At 45.7% G+C, this 14,548-nt stretch overlaps 1 protein-coding gene and 1 long non-coding RNA gene across 9 annotated transcripts in view; one reads left to right on the forward strand and one right to left on the reverse strand.

Moving 5' to 3' along the window:
• The window catches only part of caskin1 (CASK interacting protein 1), a 44,452-nt gene that overhangs the window by 13,536 nt on the left and 16,368 nt on the right, over nucleotides 1-14,548 (forward strand). For 6 of the 8 annotated variants that reach the window (XM_019893469.1, XM_019893472.1, XM_019893471.1 and 3 more), the window contains exons 2-13: nucleotides 2,560-2,611; nucleotides 5,026-5,123; nucleotides 5,225-5,370; nucleotides 6,043-6,138; nucleotides 6,330-6,460; nucleotides 6,934-7,042; nucleotides 7,843-7,951; nucleotides 8,257-8,351; nucleotides 9,458-9,575; nucleotides 10,886-11,131; nucleotides 13,511-13,615; nucleotides 14,256-14,374. In XM_019893469.1, the coding sequence (XP_019749028.1) occupies nucleotides 2,560-2,611; nucleotides 5,026-5,123; nucleotides 5,225-5,370; nucleotides 6,043-6,138; nucleotides 6,330-6,460; nucleotides 6,934-7,042; nucleotides 7,843-7,951; nucleotides 8,257-8,351; nucleotides 9,458-9,575; nucleotides 10,886-11,131; nucleotides 13,511-13,615; nucleotides 14,256-14,374 (1,424 nt within the window). The remainder of the gene's footprint in view (nucleotides 1-2,559; nucleotides 2,612-5,025; nucleotides 5,124-5,224; nucleotides 5,371-6,042; nucleotides 6,139-6,329; nucleotides 6,461-6,933; nucleotides 7,043-7,842; nucleotides 7,952-8,256; nucleotides 8,352-9,457; nucleotides 9,576-10,885; nucleotides 11,132-13,510; nucleotides 13,616-14,255; nucleotides 14,375-14,548) is intronic. The other 2 variants (XM_019893474.1, XM_019893476.1) reach the window with 2 other exon arrangements.
• On the reverse strand, nucleotides 12,463-13,515 carry LOC109530004 (uncharacterized). The gene is made up of 2 exons (XR_002170931.1): nucleotides 13,169-13,515; nucleotides 12,463-13,076 (listed from the first exon to the last, which is right to left on the reverse strand). It is a non-coding gene; the product is annotated as an uncharacterized LOC109530004 (long non-coding RNA).

Consider the following 14,548-nt stretch of genomic DNA (forward strand, 5'->3'; position numbering starts at 1 on the left):
TTTGTCGCTGCTTTTGGATAAATATTTGTGCATCACTGACACTCCGTGTATTTTTTTTCGAGATGTATGCTCAGTTAAAAAATTAAGATATGTTCCATAATACCGTATATATACACATCGAAATGTCATTGTTGGTGTGTCACTGCAAAAAAAAAAAAATGTTGATGGCTTGCACTCACATTTGTTTCCATGGCCCTTCATCCCAAACAGTCTCAAAGGGCTTCGCATGGCCACAAATGTTGACGACATCCCTTGATCTTAAGGCCGGAGAGGGCAAGGAAAAACTCCCAAATTCCCATCTGGGGAAAAACCTTGGGAAGGGGCCGCGGATGGGAGAAACTCCGTTTCCCGGATGATCAGGGTGCAATGGATGCCGAGTGGGCGACATTTGACACCATCTTGTACCCTACAGCGTTAGAATGATATCAACGTCCATTGAACAGGATGAAAACGCTTTCTTCTCGTAGAGTTGTAGCGCTCTTCGCTTTTACAACTTGATTTCATTCGATTCTTCAGGTGGAAAATGTCAAATCAAAGGAACATTTTCAGCTTATTAATTTCAGAATAACATAATATCTAAAAACACGTTCACAAAACAACTAATGTGTTGTGATGTTGGCTCTGGATATGAATATGTAGTTTTTGCGGGGGGGGGGGGCTGTCTTCCTGAAACAGAATGTTGTAGCGTTAATTTGCGTATATCAGGCTTGGAACAGGATGAAATTGCCAGAGTGCGCTGTCTGTCCTTATATGATGTCTCGTACGCAGCCTCTGCCCTTATTTGATGACATGAGTCATGTGGGGCAGTCAGGTCCTTTTATGAGGGCAGAAATGGGAGGGGTGGAGCGCATGGAAAAACAAATACCCTCCGCACAGTAGCTAGCGTGCGAGGAGAGAAATCCACCTGAGTCTCACAAATGGACTGGAAACAACTTTTCCGTGTGTATGATACGCTTTGACCATGCTTATACTTTGCAAGTTCAGATTTTTTTCGACCTCTGCTACAAATAAAAATGAAAAACCAAGTCAAATTACGGCCCGGGGGCCACATCCGGCCCTCCAACCGTCTTTGAGCGGCCCTGTCAGTGACCATGCAGTCAAATGAGCACGTAAGATATGGGCTGCTCAACGCTGCGTGCTCTGATAACAATAAGGCAGCGAATGACGGTCGTTGTCGCTTCTTCTTGTCTTGAATTGACAGACAAATACATCAGAACACGCACGCAAACACACAGGCGGAGGCGAGGATTTCTGTCCTGTTTACAGCCAAGGTCCAACATCTTGTCACCAAACATACAGCGTAAACATCAAGCCCAACTCAACAACGTCAAGGTTTGAAAGAAAAAAAAAACACCACACCATTCTTTTCACGCTGGGCAGTGACAAATAACATCATCGAATCTTCCACAATGCTTCCATCCGGGTATTGCGATGGCAGCAACAACCGCGTCAGATAAAAAGATGGGGTGGGAATCAAGGATATCAATTTCCGATTTTGCAAACCCTGAAAAATGTGGAAAATAAAAGCGGCGGCGAGATGAATGCATTGTCAGAGGAGAGGAATCCGGGGACGGACCGATCGGGGCCAACGCGACAGGTCTGCTCTCGACTTTCCGGAGAGCCGCGCACTATTTTCCATTCTCGCTGCCAGGGGAAGAGAGAGTGAGAGGACAAGAGCACAAACTTGGAAAGAATGGAAGGAGGAACAAGTGAAAAGCGTTTTGTTTAAAGCTGCAGCTCTTGTGAAAGCGCCATGGATGTGGATGTATTGGAAATATCACACCGGGGGTGGGGGGGGGTGTATGGGGCACGATAACCTCAATAAGGTTTCACTGCATTTCCCCCAAATTCCCGATGGCCACCCTGCCGGGCCAGTGATCCCTCAGATCAATCCACATCAGCAGATGACAATTCAACAGACTGCACTCAAACAAACAATGGATACTGACTCTGGTTTTAAGTGCTTTGCTGCGTGTGTGTGTGTGAGACAGAGCAAATTGAGTCGAATCCACAAGATAAAAGGGATATGTGCATTGATGAACATTCATAATGCAACACCATCTGCTCCCTAAGTTCAGTATCATTTTAAAAGTAAGGTCACATTTATTTGACCTCAGAGCATTTGTAGCAAAAAAAAAATAGGTCACTTGGGAGATCATCGCCGGTGCCACTTAGCCGGGGGGGGGGGGGAAACATTTTTTTGTTGTCGTCGTTGTTGTTGTTGTTTTTTTTCAGCTTGGCTGCTTTGTATGTGCAGCGTGTCGCGTACTTGCACTTCATGTTGCATCTGTTCTTCAACGGATAGACCGGTTGTTTGGTTTGCGTTTGTTTGCCTCGGTGGCGCCTCACACACAGTTGAAGGATCTTTGCGCTCAGCCGGAGAGCTCACGCCGCAGGAAAGCGCAGCGACCGATGATTCATAGCTCATGAAAAAAACATCTTCTGACTCTCCGTCTTCGCCTTAGGGAAGCGGAAATGGACATCGGCGAAGATACCCACCAACAATTCAGTCTGCATTGGCTGCTTCAAAGAGTAACTGATTTACTGCTTGTTTTCCAGAGTTACTTGGGTCTGCAAAGAAAGTCAACGTCAACTTCCAGGACACGGATGGGTGAGTTCCGTCATTTTCCACCTTTCTTATGTATGCTGTTCCGGCCCCCACGCCCCCTTCAACGTTTCCTCTCCCTGCCGCTCTTGCTTGTTCGGAGTCATCCTGACATCAGCGCCCTCTTCCCTCCCTCCACGCATTTGCTCTGCTTGGGCTTCATTCATATAAAAGCTTTCTTGTCCGAGTTAATTGTGCCTCTGTGATATTTTTTTGCTTCTGTTCAAAAGCACCATTTTAACCTTGTTCCAAACTGAAACGCGTATGAAGTAACAGATGAACTTTCTGTTTTGTTTTGTCATTGTCATGATTCGGTTTGGGACCAACAGGTGGCACTGTAGGGCTCTCCCTGCAGCTGCACACCTGTTGGTCGTTATGTAATTAGTGCTTTAAAAGGACTCCCAGCCCGAGCACTCATTGTTGCTCTTTGCTGCTGTCAGGTTTGTTTGTTTGTTTGTGTGTGTGTTTGTTTGTCATGTTTCTGTTATTGATAGTTTGGAGCTTCAGTCATGGTTTTTGCTTGATACTTTGGACTTTGTTAGTTTAGGATTTAGTTTTCTGTGTTTTATCAATACACTTCTTCAAGTACACCCTACTCCTCCCTCCTGCCTACTTTTTGGGGTCCACCACCACCTCGCAAAACGTGACAGTCACGTCGTCAAAAAGTAGATGCCTTCAAAGTTTGCAAATGAACCGCGCGGCGGGGAATAATCGATTGTCTTCTCCTTGAGAAAATAAAACACAAGTAGGTGCGATATGCCGAGCGGAAAGAGAAACCAGACAAATGAAAAAGGTCTTTCAGGACATCTAAAACTAATTCCTCGCCGATGTTGGGAAATGACATTGAGTGGTTGTACAGGCCTTAAAAAAAAAAAAAAAAAAAGATGCCCAACAGCTTGCTATAATTTGAAAACAACTCAAGGATGTAAGTAACCTTTGGGTCCACTTCAACGTTATTAAACGTATAAATCATGACAGACACTGAGAAAGGCACAAAGGGTTTGCCCCAGTGGGCAACCCGCATTGTTCCTCTTCTCTGAGCGCTTTATAGGAGCAGCTTCAGAGTGACTCGGAAGCATTTTGTCTGCCACCAAGTGAGGAGGTCCCAGGTTAGAAACTTTGCTTCTGCGCGGCGTTTGCAGGTTCTTCCCGTGCTCGCTTGGGTTATCTCCGGCTTCCTCCTGCATTCCCAAAACACCCATATAAAGTAGCGTGAAAAGTAGTGTTTGTTTTCTTTATGCGCCTTGTAAGTGCAGTCAACTGAACCTGATAGGCTGGGATAAAATTCCCATGATGCACTATGTTTCGTCAACGGGAACAGTGGCTGTGTCCAAATTCGCTGGCTGGGGCCTCCGAAGTGCCGCATTTTCGCCCGCATGACATCACCTCGAACTCGACCGCGCGTGGTGTCCGAATTCACCCGCCTGTCCAAATTCGGTTTACACGGTTCACGAGGGAGGAGCCTTCGAAGGCGTCGAAGGACCCAGCCTGCGAATCGCCTTTGTAGAATTGCGAAACCACGTGCGGCGGAGCCCCCGCCGGAAGTGACCAAAGCGTACGCGGCTTGTGAATGTGGACACAGCCAGAGTGTCATTGTATCATTCGTCTTCGTTGACAGATAAGCAAGGTCATTGAAATCCCCCCCCATAAGCTGTAAAATATCAAAGCTGGAATGACAGAAGAACGGTCGATGAATCATGGAATCCAACGACAATCATGTTGGAATATTGTGACATTGTTTGATAACTAACAGTAGCAGGGTTACTGGAAAGAGCCATCAAAGTGGCGGCAGAGCGCCTTAGGCCCAAGATTCACGGGAGGCGAGCGAACGAGAGAGGGAGATGGCGATAGAGAAACCGAGAGGGCTATAAATATTGCACCGGGCGTTTTACTACTTGGCAAAGGGAAGAGCTTCCTTCCCCTTCCCCCCCCCCCCCCCCCATACGTACAACCACTGATACTAAAAGGAGGTACAAACAAACAAACACACACACAGCGTGTTGTTCAGCCTTGTGTAATGTATCCCTGCTTAACCCTGTTGTTATTGCTGTTATCCGTGTAAAAAATAACCCTTAGCACTTTATTTTTATTCCATTTCTGAGCATAAAAAGTTTTTCGTGGTTTTTTTTTTTATACTTGAATTTTATTCTTAGGTCCTTGACACCTTTTTTTTTTTAAAGCAGGGGGTTGATAGGGCACACAGTGCGGAAGGGTGGAATAGAAAATGAGTGAAAAGAAAAAAAAAAAGATCATGTATCTCAAAGAAGTGCATCGGTGCATTGTTTGCGACCGCAATGTTGGCGTTGAACTGACCAAGACCGGTGAAGTCAGCGCTTGTGTCTAACGGAGGATCTATGAATCACGCCACAAGACGTTTGACACTGATGAGTTTGTGTCACGCGTCCGTGTGTCCTCTGTAGATTTTCCCCTCTGCATCATGCGGCCCTCAGCGGGAACATGGAACTTATTACACTGTTGCTGGAGTCACAGGCAGCTGTTGACATCAGAGACCAGAAAGGTAAGAGGAAAGCATTCAGACACGAGTACGCAAAAAAAAAAAAAAAAAAATCTTTTTACTCTTTGTGACAACACTTCCCTGCGTTTTTGTGCATTATACAGGTATGCGGCCACTGCACTACGCAGCCTGGCAGGGGAAGGCGGAGCCTATGAAGATGCTCCTCAAATCCGGTTCGTCGGTCAATGTCCAATCAGACGAAGGGCAGATTCCGCTCCACCTGTCGGCGCAGCACGGCCATTACGACGTGGTGAGTGACAGGTCAAGAATGCTCCTTCAAAGCGGTCTAAATGAGGTCAATTTTGAAGTCTACTCGCTGAACATGAACTTGTCCCACATTGATATGGACACCGCAACATCGGAAGGGTGTCAATTCTCGATCTAGCGTGTGTAATAGCATCGGTGCTGGTTGTCACATCATTCTCAAAGCAGGACTCAAGACAATTTTCTCATTCGATGCTAGTGAAGCAGGAAGCGCAACCGCAGCTTCTTAGGTGGAATCATTTCTCAGCCCAGATTTAAATATTTATCTCATAAAAAATGGCAGCGTTTATAAAAAAACAACTGTGTTCCCCTGCATTTTCCGAGGGATCATGAAAGTGGCTCCCAGCCTCAGGACTTCCCGTCAGCTGCTGAATACACATACACAGCTCCCGACGAAGGCTGAAGTGACAGCCGAAACTGTCAGCCAGGAACAAAAACAACCCTTAAACCGAATCGAAAATGTATGCATACCTTACAACGTCACGATGAGAGGTCTTTTGCGAATTTTGGCTTCCCAAGACAAGTGGTTGCAAGTGCTGTGCTCCATGCAGATGAATTACAGGATTAAAGTATGGACTTGCCCGGTATTTCCAACCGGATCTTTATCCCGTTTGATTTGGGGCACTGTTCATGTCCTGTAAATATGGATTGTTTCCAGTCTGAAATGCTACTGCAGCACCAGTCCAACCCCTGCATTGTGGATAACGCGGGCAAAACACCTCTGGACCTCGCCTGTGAGTTCGGCAGAGTTGGGGTATGTATGGAACTTGGCTTTTTAATCACGACTCACAAAATGGAAATCTCATCAGAAATAATGAGCAAACTTGTTGCTTTTCTCCTGTGGGCATTTATGCATGTTTGTTCCGTGTGTGTGTGTGTGTGTGTGTGTGTGTGTGTGTGTGTGTGTGTGTGTGTGTGTGTGTGTGTGTGTGTGCGGGTATGCAGGTTGTCCAATTATTGCTGTCGAGTAACATGTGCGCCGCTCTGCTGGAACCCAAGAAAGGAGATACCACGGATCCCAACGGCACGTCTCCTCTACATTTGGCTGCCAAGAATGGACACATTGACATAATTAGGTACAACACGTTCCTAAATACACACACACACACACACACACATGCATTTTCAATGTCTGTGTAACTCTGGACAGGAGGTTTGGAAACAACTGCTTAGAATGACAAAATGAAAAATCCTATGTAGCGCTTTCACAACAGTGTTTTGCATTTTCAATGTCTGTATAACAAACGGGAGGTTTGGAAACAACTGCTTAGAATGACAAAATGTTGAGCGGGTTAGCGCAGCAATCTGGCCCTTTCTTAATTCTCAGGAGGAACAAGCCTAGGAAAATATCAAAGGGGAGGAAACGATAAGTGAGAGTCTGCCTTTTTTTGGCGTTTTCAAGTGTGCTATTCACACGAAGCTCACCGTGCGCGGTATTTCTGTGATGCCTCTCGGGTTCTTGTCATCCTCTCTAATCCTCATATTCGCATGTTTTCCCATGCCCCTCCCCTCCCCACTCCCGCCGGCTCGGTCTCCACTCCGCGGGCAGACTGTTGATCCAGTCGGGAATCGACATCAACCGACAGACCAAAGCGGGCACTGCCCTGCATGAGGCGGCCCTCTGCGGCAAGACCGAGGCCGTCCGACTCCTGCTGGAAGTAAGTGGGACTTTGTTTCACTGGTTACTGGGTTCCGAGCTGGAGCGCTTGTCGGCATTAAGGTCTCTGGTGCGTTGGGGCTTTTGGATTTTTTTTCTTCTTTGGCTTTTGACTCAGCACCAAACTTGATTTTTAGTTTGACCGTTTTTGTGATTTCTACTGTCTTTGTTGTTGATTTACTGTTGTAGGAATTCTTTTTACCCTGCGTACAGCACTTTGCATATACCTGCGTTTTTTTTTTTTTTTTTTTGAAAGGGCTCCAGACATACCGTTGAGTTGAGATGCCGCGGTCGCGAGGGCACTTTGGGGGCATAACGGCCCGCTGATGAAAGGGGTTGTGCTAAAATTGAAGGCCCAGTAAACGTGCTCGGATGCAGAGCGCGAGCTTCAGCGGAGAGATTATGCAAATGGGGTATTTATGCTAGTGACATTAAAATGCCAAGCGGCTTATGGAAAAGAGGTGCCTGAAAAGGAACATATTCCATTTACAGCCCCGTCGGTGAGATGTTCATGATGATCTATCCTGGGGTATCTTGGGGCTTGAAATCATATTGATTCAACTGACTTCGTGTTATGTGAAAGCGCGACTGCTCTTTGGCCTTTGACTCGCTAGTTAAGTCATCAGTCGTTAAAACCCACCGCCTGACGATTTTAATGATGAAGGGACGCTTCGCTTGGTGGTTTTGAAACAACCGCTTCTGTTTTTCCGCCATGGAAATGCAATTGACTGCGAGCGATACAGTAAAATGGATCATGTGTTTGACATGTTTGTCTTTTTTTTTTTTTTTTTCTGTGTGCAGAGTGGTATCAACGCCACGGTACGAAACACCTATAGCCAGACTGCGCTGGACATCGTGTATCAGTTCACTGCAACCCAAGCCAGCAAAGAAATCAAGCAACTACTCCGGGGTACGGGATGAATGAATGGATGGATAGTTCTCTTAAGTCTTAGCTTCTCGGGATTTTGATTTTGCCTCCCAGACAAAAAAATGAAAGCCCAAATAACTCGCACAAACACGACCTGATTGCTCCATGGACACAGTTGAGGTGGCAAAATGGGACACTTACACAAGGCAGTACAGTAACTGACAAGTGCAATTCAGTGGTTTGGTCACGAAGCGCTGACTCCACAAGTGAAAATGCATTTCATTGTCTTAATGGGCATTCACTTTTTTTTTCCCCGAGTCCAAAAAAATAATGTTTTTGTGTTCCAGATGCGTCCGCGGCTCTTCAGGTTCGGGCTTTGAAAGACTACTGCAACAATTACGACTTAACCAGCCTCAACATCAAAGCGGGAGACGTCATCACGGTACAATGCAAAGTGACAAACGCGTGCACATACTTTAGTTCCTGATTGAGCACAGGCCCAATGCAATCCACTATAAAACAAAACAAACAAAAAAAAAAACCCCAAATAATAATAAATGAAGACACAAATTACACTGGCCCAGGGTAGTAATGAGACAGCGACTTTGTGGTTTACCCGTGACAAAATATTTAATGCTGGCACTGTGCCTCGGACAAACAAAAAGTGTCCGAGACGGATTCTTTAGCCTGAAACATTCGAAATTGAAAAGACAAAGCCTCACACTTTTCTTATAATTGACACATGGATGCGCAAACTGTGAAGACGCTGCATGTGGACGTGTGTTCTGAAATGTTATCCTTAAAAAAAAAAAAAAAACCTGTGCACTTGGAAATAACTGTACGAAATACTTTGGCCCGGGGGCAAATTACTGTTGGTGCGTTCATTCAAGCAATAAAAAGATGTGATTAGAATTAATGGACAGCAAGTTGTTGTTGTCCATGAGAGCTTGTGTTGGCTCCGCTGAGTAGAGAAACATTTTAATCCTTTAATTGAATCCATTCAACAAAGAGCATCTTTTCTTTCCATGCAGGGCTTGAGTTCAACATTTCAAATCCCATTGATTGTCTTGAGATGCTTACAATATGTCACTGAGAGAGCGGTTTCATGGAGAACGTTTTTGGGTTGATGAATACGCTCGAGGAAGAAGCGAATTCAGCATTTGTCATTTACTACGCATACTGAGAGAAACGAATTGACTGCCTACATTTAGTCTGCGGCACCATTCATGAATATTTAGGACCCCGAGAAGCCAAGCGGTGCCTGTTTTTCTTCCCCGAGGCTCTGAAGGAAGGCATCGGCTTTTAAAAGCTCTCATTCAACTGTTTGCATTTGAATGATGCCGTCTTCAAATTCCGAAGCCCTCCGAAAATGCTGACGACATGAGATGGGGGGGGGCCTTGAAAAAGCCTCGTTGTCACACGAGGCCAATTGGCCCACGGGCCACGCATATGTCAGGCAGGGGAATATCTGCACGTATCTGTTCGGAAAATACATTCAAGACACAACCGCTTTCGATATGCTTGTATGTCAACGTTGTTGTCCGGCAGGTGTTGGAGCAGCACCCCGATGGACGTTGGAAAGGCTGTATCCATGACAACCGAACCGGAAATGATAGGGTGGGCTACTTCCCCTCCACCATGGTGGAAGTCATCAGCAAACGAACAGGTAATGGGCGTCCGCGCCTGCCGCCACTTGAAATGAACTTGACCAAAAGCAGCCGCCCGAATGACATCGGGAAAGAGGACGCTGAAGAAAGGAGCTTTCCTTTTTCAAAGCAGAATTGTCAAGCACACGCACAGAAATGAAGACTTGAACATCTTGTCTCACAATTGTGGCGATATCGTCTCCCACGCGCTCAGCCTCGAGCTCACACCGCTGGTTCCCTTTTACAGAGGGAATCGATCACTGCAAAGTACCCGCCGAGTAACCAAAACTACCGCGTACTCTTTTGATTCAGCCCTCATGGCTGACACTTGGCACGCTCAACAATTACAAATTGAAAGAAGCTTAGACAAAAATAGCCAACGCAAAGACCGATCCAGAAGTATTCCAATCGATACCGTTACGATTCGATTGGAATATCTCGAGGCTCAAAAGTCATCACGGTGAACTGGTAGCCTTCTTCAAAGCAAAATGAAAGCTTCCAACGGCAAAACTGTTCCTTGGGGCTGCATGAACACCTGTGTGGCTCGAGCGACGCAAGGCAACATTTTTTTTTTTTGCCCCGCGGCGGCACAATTCGGAGATTCCGTACTCCGTCGCGGCGTCAGGAGAGGAAAATCGTGCCGCTTGCAAATGCGGATCAAAATGAAGTCCAGATCAAGCATCGGCTAATGCCGGTGCAATTGAAATGGGCCGCTGTTCCTTTTCAGTGACAGAACAGGTACGTACGTTGGCCAGGTGAGACGAACACAAGCACATTCCGGCTCCGGATCCATCGCATCATTTCACGGCACTTGACACGAGCTGGTGTCGGTTTCTAAATGTGTATTGGTGTTATTCCGTCAACGTGGTTGTTCCGTTTGTCGAGTTGCGTGTCCACGTGTTGCAGTCAATATGGATGTGTGCTGGTCTCCATCTCGGTTGGGTCACATGGTGTCCGCGATGCTCTCCCCTCCTCAGCATCATTCTCGCCTTTGACACCATCGCACTCGGGAACTCGACATTGTCAGTTGCGCTTCGTTCGTTCCGATCGGCAGGGTTAAAAAGGTGGCTTTTGGTTCTCGTTTTCGGCGTCGCATCTCGAGATCGGTGTCGGCGTTTGTTTGTCCCCTCTTCTCTCAAGTATCATGTGGCTCCATGAACTCCTTCCTCATTGTTTTTAGTCGTAACGTTAGCCTTCTTTGTTTATAATTTGTCCTTTTTTTTTTCCCTCCCTTTTCTTATGTTTCTTATGTCTCCCTTTTTGTCGTTTGTTTCGTGGCGGTGGTTCGCTGTTGTGTTTGTGTGTGTGTCGTCACGGTGGGTGTATCTAGGTTTGGCCAGCACAGTCATTTGCACTCAACAGTTTCAAAAGATACCGCTGGTTGCCCCGGCGACGGTTGCCCCCGCCAACGTGGTAGTCAACGGCAACGACACCACGTTCCATCAGATCCATATCCTGCCTCCACCGCCTCCTCCTCCACCACATTCCCATCAGCCACTGCTTCCACTTTTCACTTCCTTTGGCTATAACAGGTCGCCCGTGACAACCCCACAGGGAGACACCCCCACTGCCCCAGGTACACGCCCCCTTTTCACTATTATTACTATTATTCTTCTTCTTATTATTATTATTATTCAAACTTCAAGGGATGCTTTCCACCTCTCTCGCACAATGACGTGCTCAAAAAGCGAATTGGCGCCGAAAGATTCTCATGTGGACATTTTCGAAGAAGGCATCCTTTCAAGTTTTCTGTTGTTGATCATTCTTTGTGTGTTCTTCATACGGACTTGCTTTGCTTTTTGTTGATGCTGTTGTCATTTTCCATGATTGAAACCTGCATCATTATTTGACCAGACTCATGGTGTAGAAGCAAATTCCCCGGGCTTTCGGTCGCCAATTACAAAATCCATGATTGTTATCATCATCATCTTCATCAACATTATAACCAACACTATTGAAGATAGTCTGAACAAATAAACGGAAGTCAAAATGAAGAAAAAAAAAATTGTCGTCCTCGAAGCCATCTATTCTTGTCAACATGTTTCTATCCACGCATGTGGGTCAAGAGCAAGGCACGCCCCCTATCCTGGCTAGTCTGAAAATCAATCAAAGTGACGAGTCGTCATTTTCCATCCTCGAAAATCAATCAATCAAAGTGACGAGTCGTCATTTTCCATCCTCCGGCTCATTTTGATTTGAATCATTATTTAATGTTCAGTATCATCGAATTATGAAATGATGTTTGTCACGGTGGCACTTTGGTCGACTAGCTAGCACATCGGCATCAGAGTGCAGAGGTGCATAGTTGATTCTGTCTTCCTGTGTGGAGAAAGGTATCGTGAGGAAGTTGTTGACAGAGCAAAAGGATTTTCCCGTTGAATCCTGCAGGGCACACACACACACACACACACAGAGCGTCAGACTAAGAACATTTGCAGAAAGCAGTCAATCGCCTTCTCAATTGTCCCGCACGACTCCAATCAATTCATCATTGAGGTCTTTTGATGGACATCGCTTGGAGGGATGCAAAATGGCTACATGAAGGAGCCGTGTGAATTCATGAAGGCGGGAACAAAAGAAAAAGGAACGTGTGCAACTTGTTTGTATCTCTGGAGCGCCTGTCGGTGACACATTGAAACCATTCATAAGCTATTCAGATGGTCGGAATGGTTTATGACGCTCTCCAAATGCACTTATAGGAGCCTCATTTTGAAAAGGCCCACATATATAATCACAAATCGATGGCTGTATTATATATGGGTGTGTATGTACATGACGGCACGTGTGTATATACACGGAAAATCACGTTATGGATTTTCTTATGTACAATGGTTTTATACATGTTTTCATATATATATATTCTGTATTTTTTTCTGTGTTTGTGTGTGAGTGTGTACTGAGAGTGTGTGTGTGTGTGTGTGTGTGTGTGTGTGTGTGTGTGTGTCTGTGTGTGTGAGAGAGTATTTCTCAAAATATTTCCATCAGAACAGAGCACAGAAACTTAAGTCGGAGCTGACTGAACAGTTTAAAAAAAAAAAAAAAAAAGACCGTGATAAGGATCGGTTTTAATTTTATTCGTAGGCAGAGTATATTAATGTTTTTTTTTTGTTGTTGTTGTTGTCAAATATGAACTAACAAGCACGTTTGCAATAGTCCCCCCCACCCTCCAAAAAAAAAAAAGAAAAACAGTCACTGTTAAATGCAGCGATTGAAATGCACTTATTGCATGTCAATGCTCATTTACTTTATCAATGAAAAATATATAATCCATAATAATGACATACCAGTCCAGTGTAAGAGTTTTCATTCCCTTTCCTTGCCGATTGGCCTTCTGGTAAGGTGCGTGCCGTTCAGTCTGACTCTGGTTTGTGCTACCAAATATGGTTCCTTGATACTTAAAAAAGTATTTACGTTCGACAGTCCAACACCAAAAGCTTTTTTTTTAACTCTTATCGCAAAACCACCAGAAAGTATCCTGCCATTCCCCGTTTTTATGTTCTGGTCCTGACATTGTCACTAACCTAATTCAAAAGAACTCTTATCATTGCAAAACCACCAGAAAGTATCCTGCCATTCACCGTTTTTATATTCTGGTCCTGACATTGTCACTAACCTAATTCAAAACAGCTACTAAGGACCAATTTAAAAGCTTCAATAAACCTTCAATAAGCCTTCACGTTTTTTTTTGTTTTTTCAGGTTTCAGTGAAGCCCTTAATAGAGTCACAAGGATGTATTTGCCACGTGGGCAAAAACGCCCGCACATGATGGCGAATATTGTTCCACGTGGGGTTGTAAAAGACAAAACGACAACTAAAACAACTCATAAAGCTCATCACTCAAAACGTTTGCCAACCTGACACCCAAGTCTCTGTGAAACAACTGGCAAATCCAGCCAACGGTCTCCAGGCTAATTTGAGCCCAGCTAGCAGCTAACGCTAGTGTCCTGTGTTGAAGGTTGCCGCGGTTCAGAGGCAAGTCCTCACGGTTCCCCCACCACCTCCTGTGGGCCCCACGGAGGCTCCAATGAAGATATCTGGGTACTGCGCAAGCCTGTGGCAGGTAACTGAGCCGCGCTGCGCTGAGCCCTCCGATTCTTCTAACCCCTTAAACCAGGCATCAAACAGTATCTGGTGTCCCTTCAAAAAAAAAAAAAAATTCCAAAGGAAAGCCTCCGTCCGGTCACTGTGTAAAAAAGGAAAAAAAAATGATGCGGCTCTTGAAAGGTCATCAGATACTCTTTGACCTGCGAGAAATCATGTTCCGCTGTCCTTTCATCTCAAGCTTAGCCGAACTCGCTGACCTTGATGTCTGCGGACGGCAGCCGTACGCATTGGTCTGTGGCTTGTGTGTATGTATGGAGGCCGAGGAAGCCAGAAAACCAGAACCGAAAGAGCGCAGTGTAGCGTGTGCGTGTGCGTACCATGAGAAGTGTGTCTTTTTCACTCCGCTTCACTCAGCTGTCCCCGTCCCGTCCATCCCATCTCATGCTGCCTAGTGCATTTCAAAGGAGAGTCACCATTTATCACTTTGTCTCGGATATCAGCTCAATGCGTGCGTGCGTGCGCGCCAATGCATCCATTTTTGGTGTTGCATCCACGCATTTGCGTGCAATAATGTCGTTTTGGCTGTGGGTGCATGCATATGAATGCATATCCGTCCCTGTGTGTGTTTGTCTGTTGTGTCTGCGGGTGCGTTGCAGGTGGAGACCGCAGCAGTTTAGGGAGTTCTGGCAGCGTGACCAGCGTGAGGTCATCAGGCAGTGGTCAGAGTGCTGGAAGCGCCGCACACATCCTCCATGCACAGGCCGAAGGGGTGAAGGTAGGATGCGCATTTTCACTTCTTTATGCCGTCTTTGTATACGAGGGGGGGAGGGGGGGGTGGAATATAGGCAGCCTAAAACCCTCAACGGAACACCCCGACTTCAATTCTTTGCTCGTGAACGCTTTTAAATGTGACATTTTTCATAAAAAAAAAAATCAAATCAAATAAATA

The sequence above is a fragment of the Hippocampus comes genome, unplaced genomic scaffold (assembly GCF_001891065.2).
Source record: "Hippocampus comes isolate QL1 unplaced genomic scaffold, H_comes_QL1_v1.1 scaffold23, whole genome shotgun sequence".
Classification (NCBI taxonomy): Eukaryota; Metazoa; Chordata; class Actinopteri; order Syngnathiformes; family Syngnathidae; genus Hippocampus; species Hippocampus comes.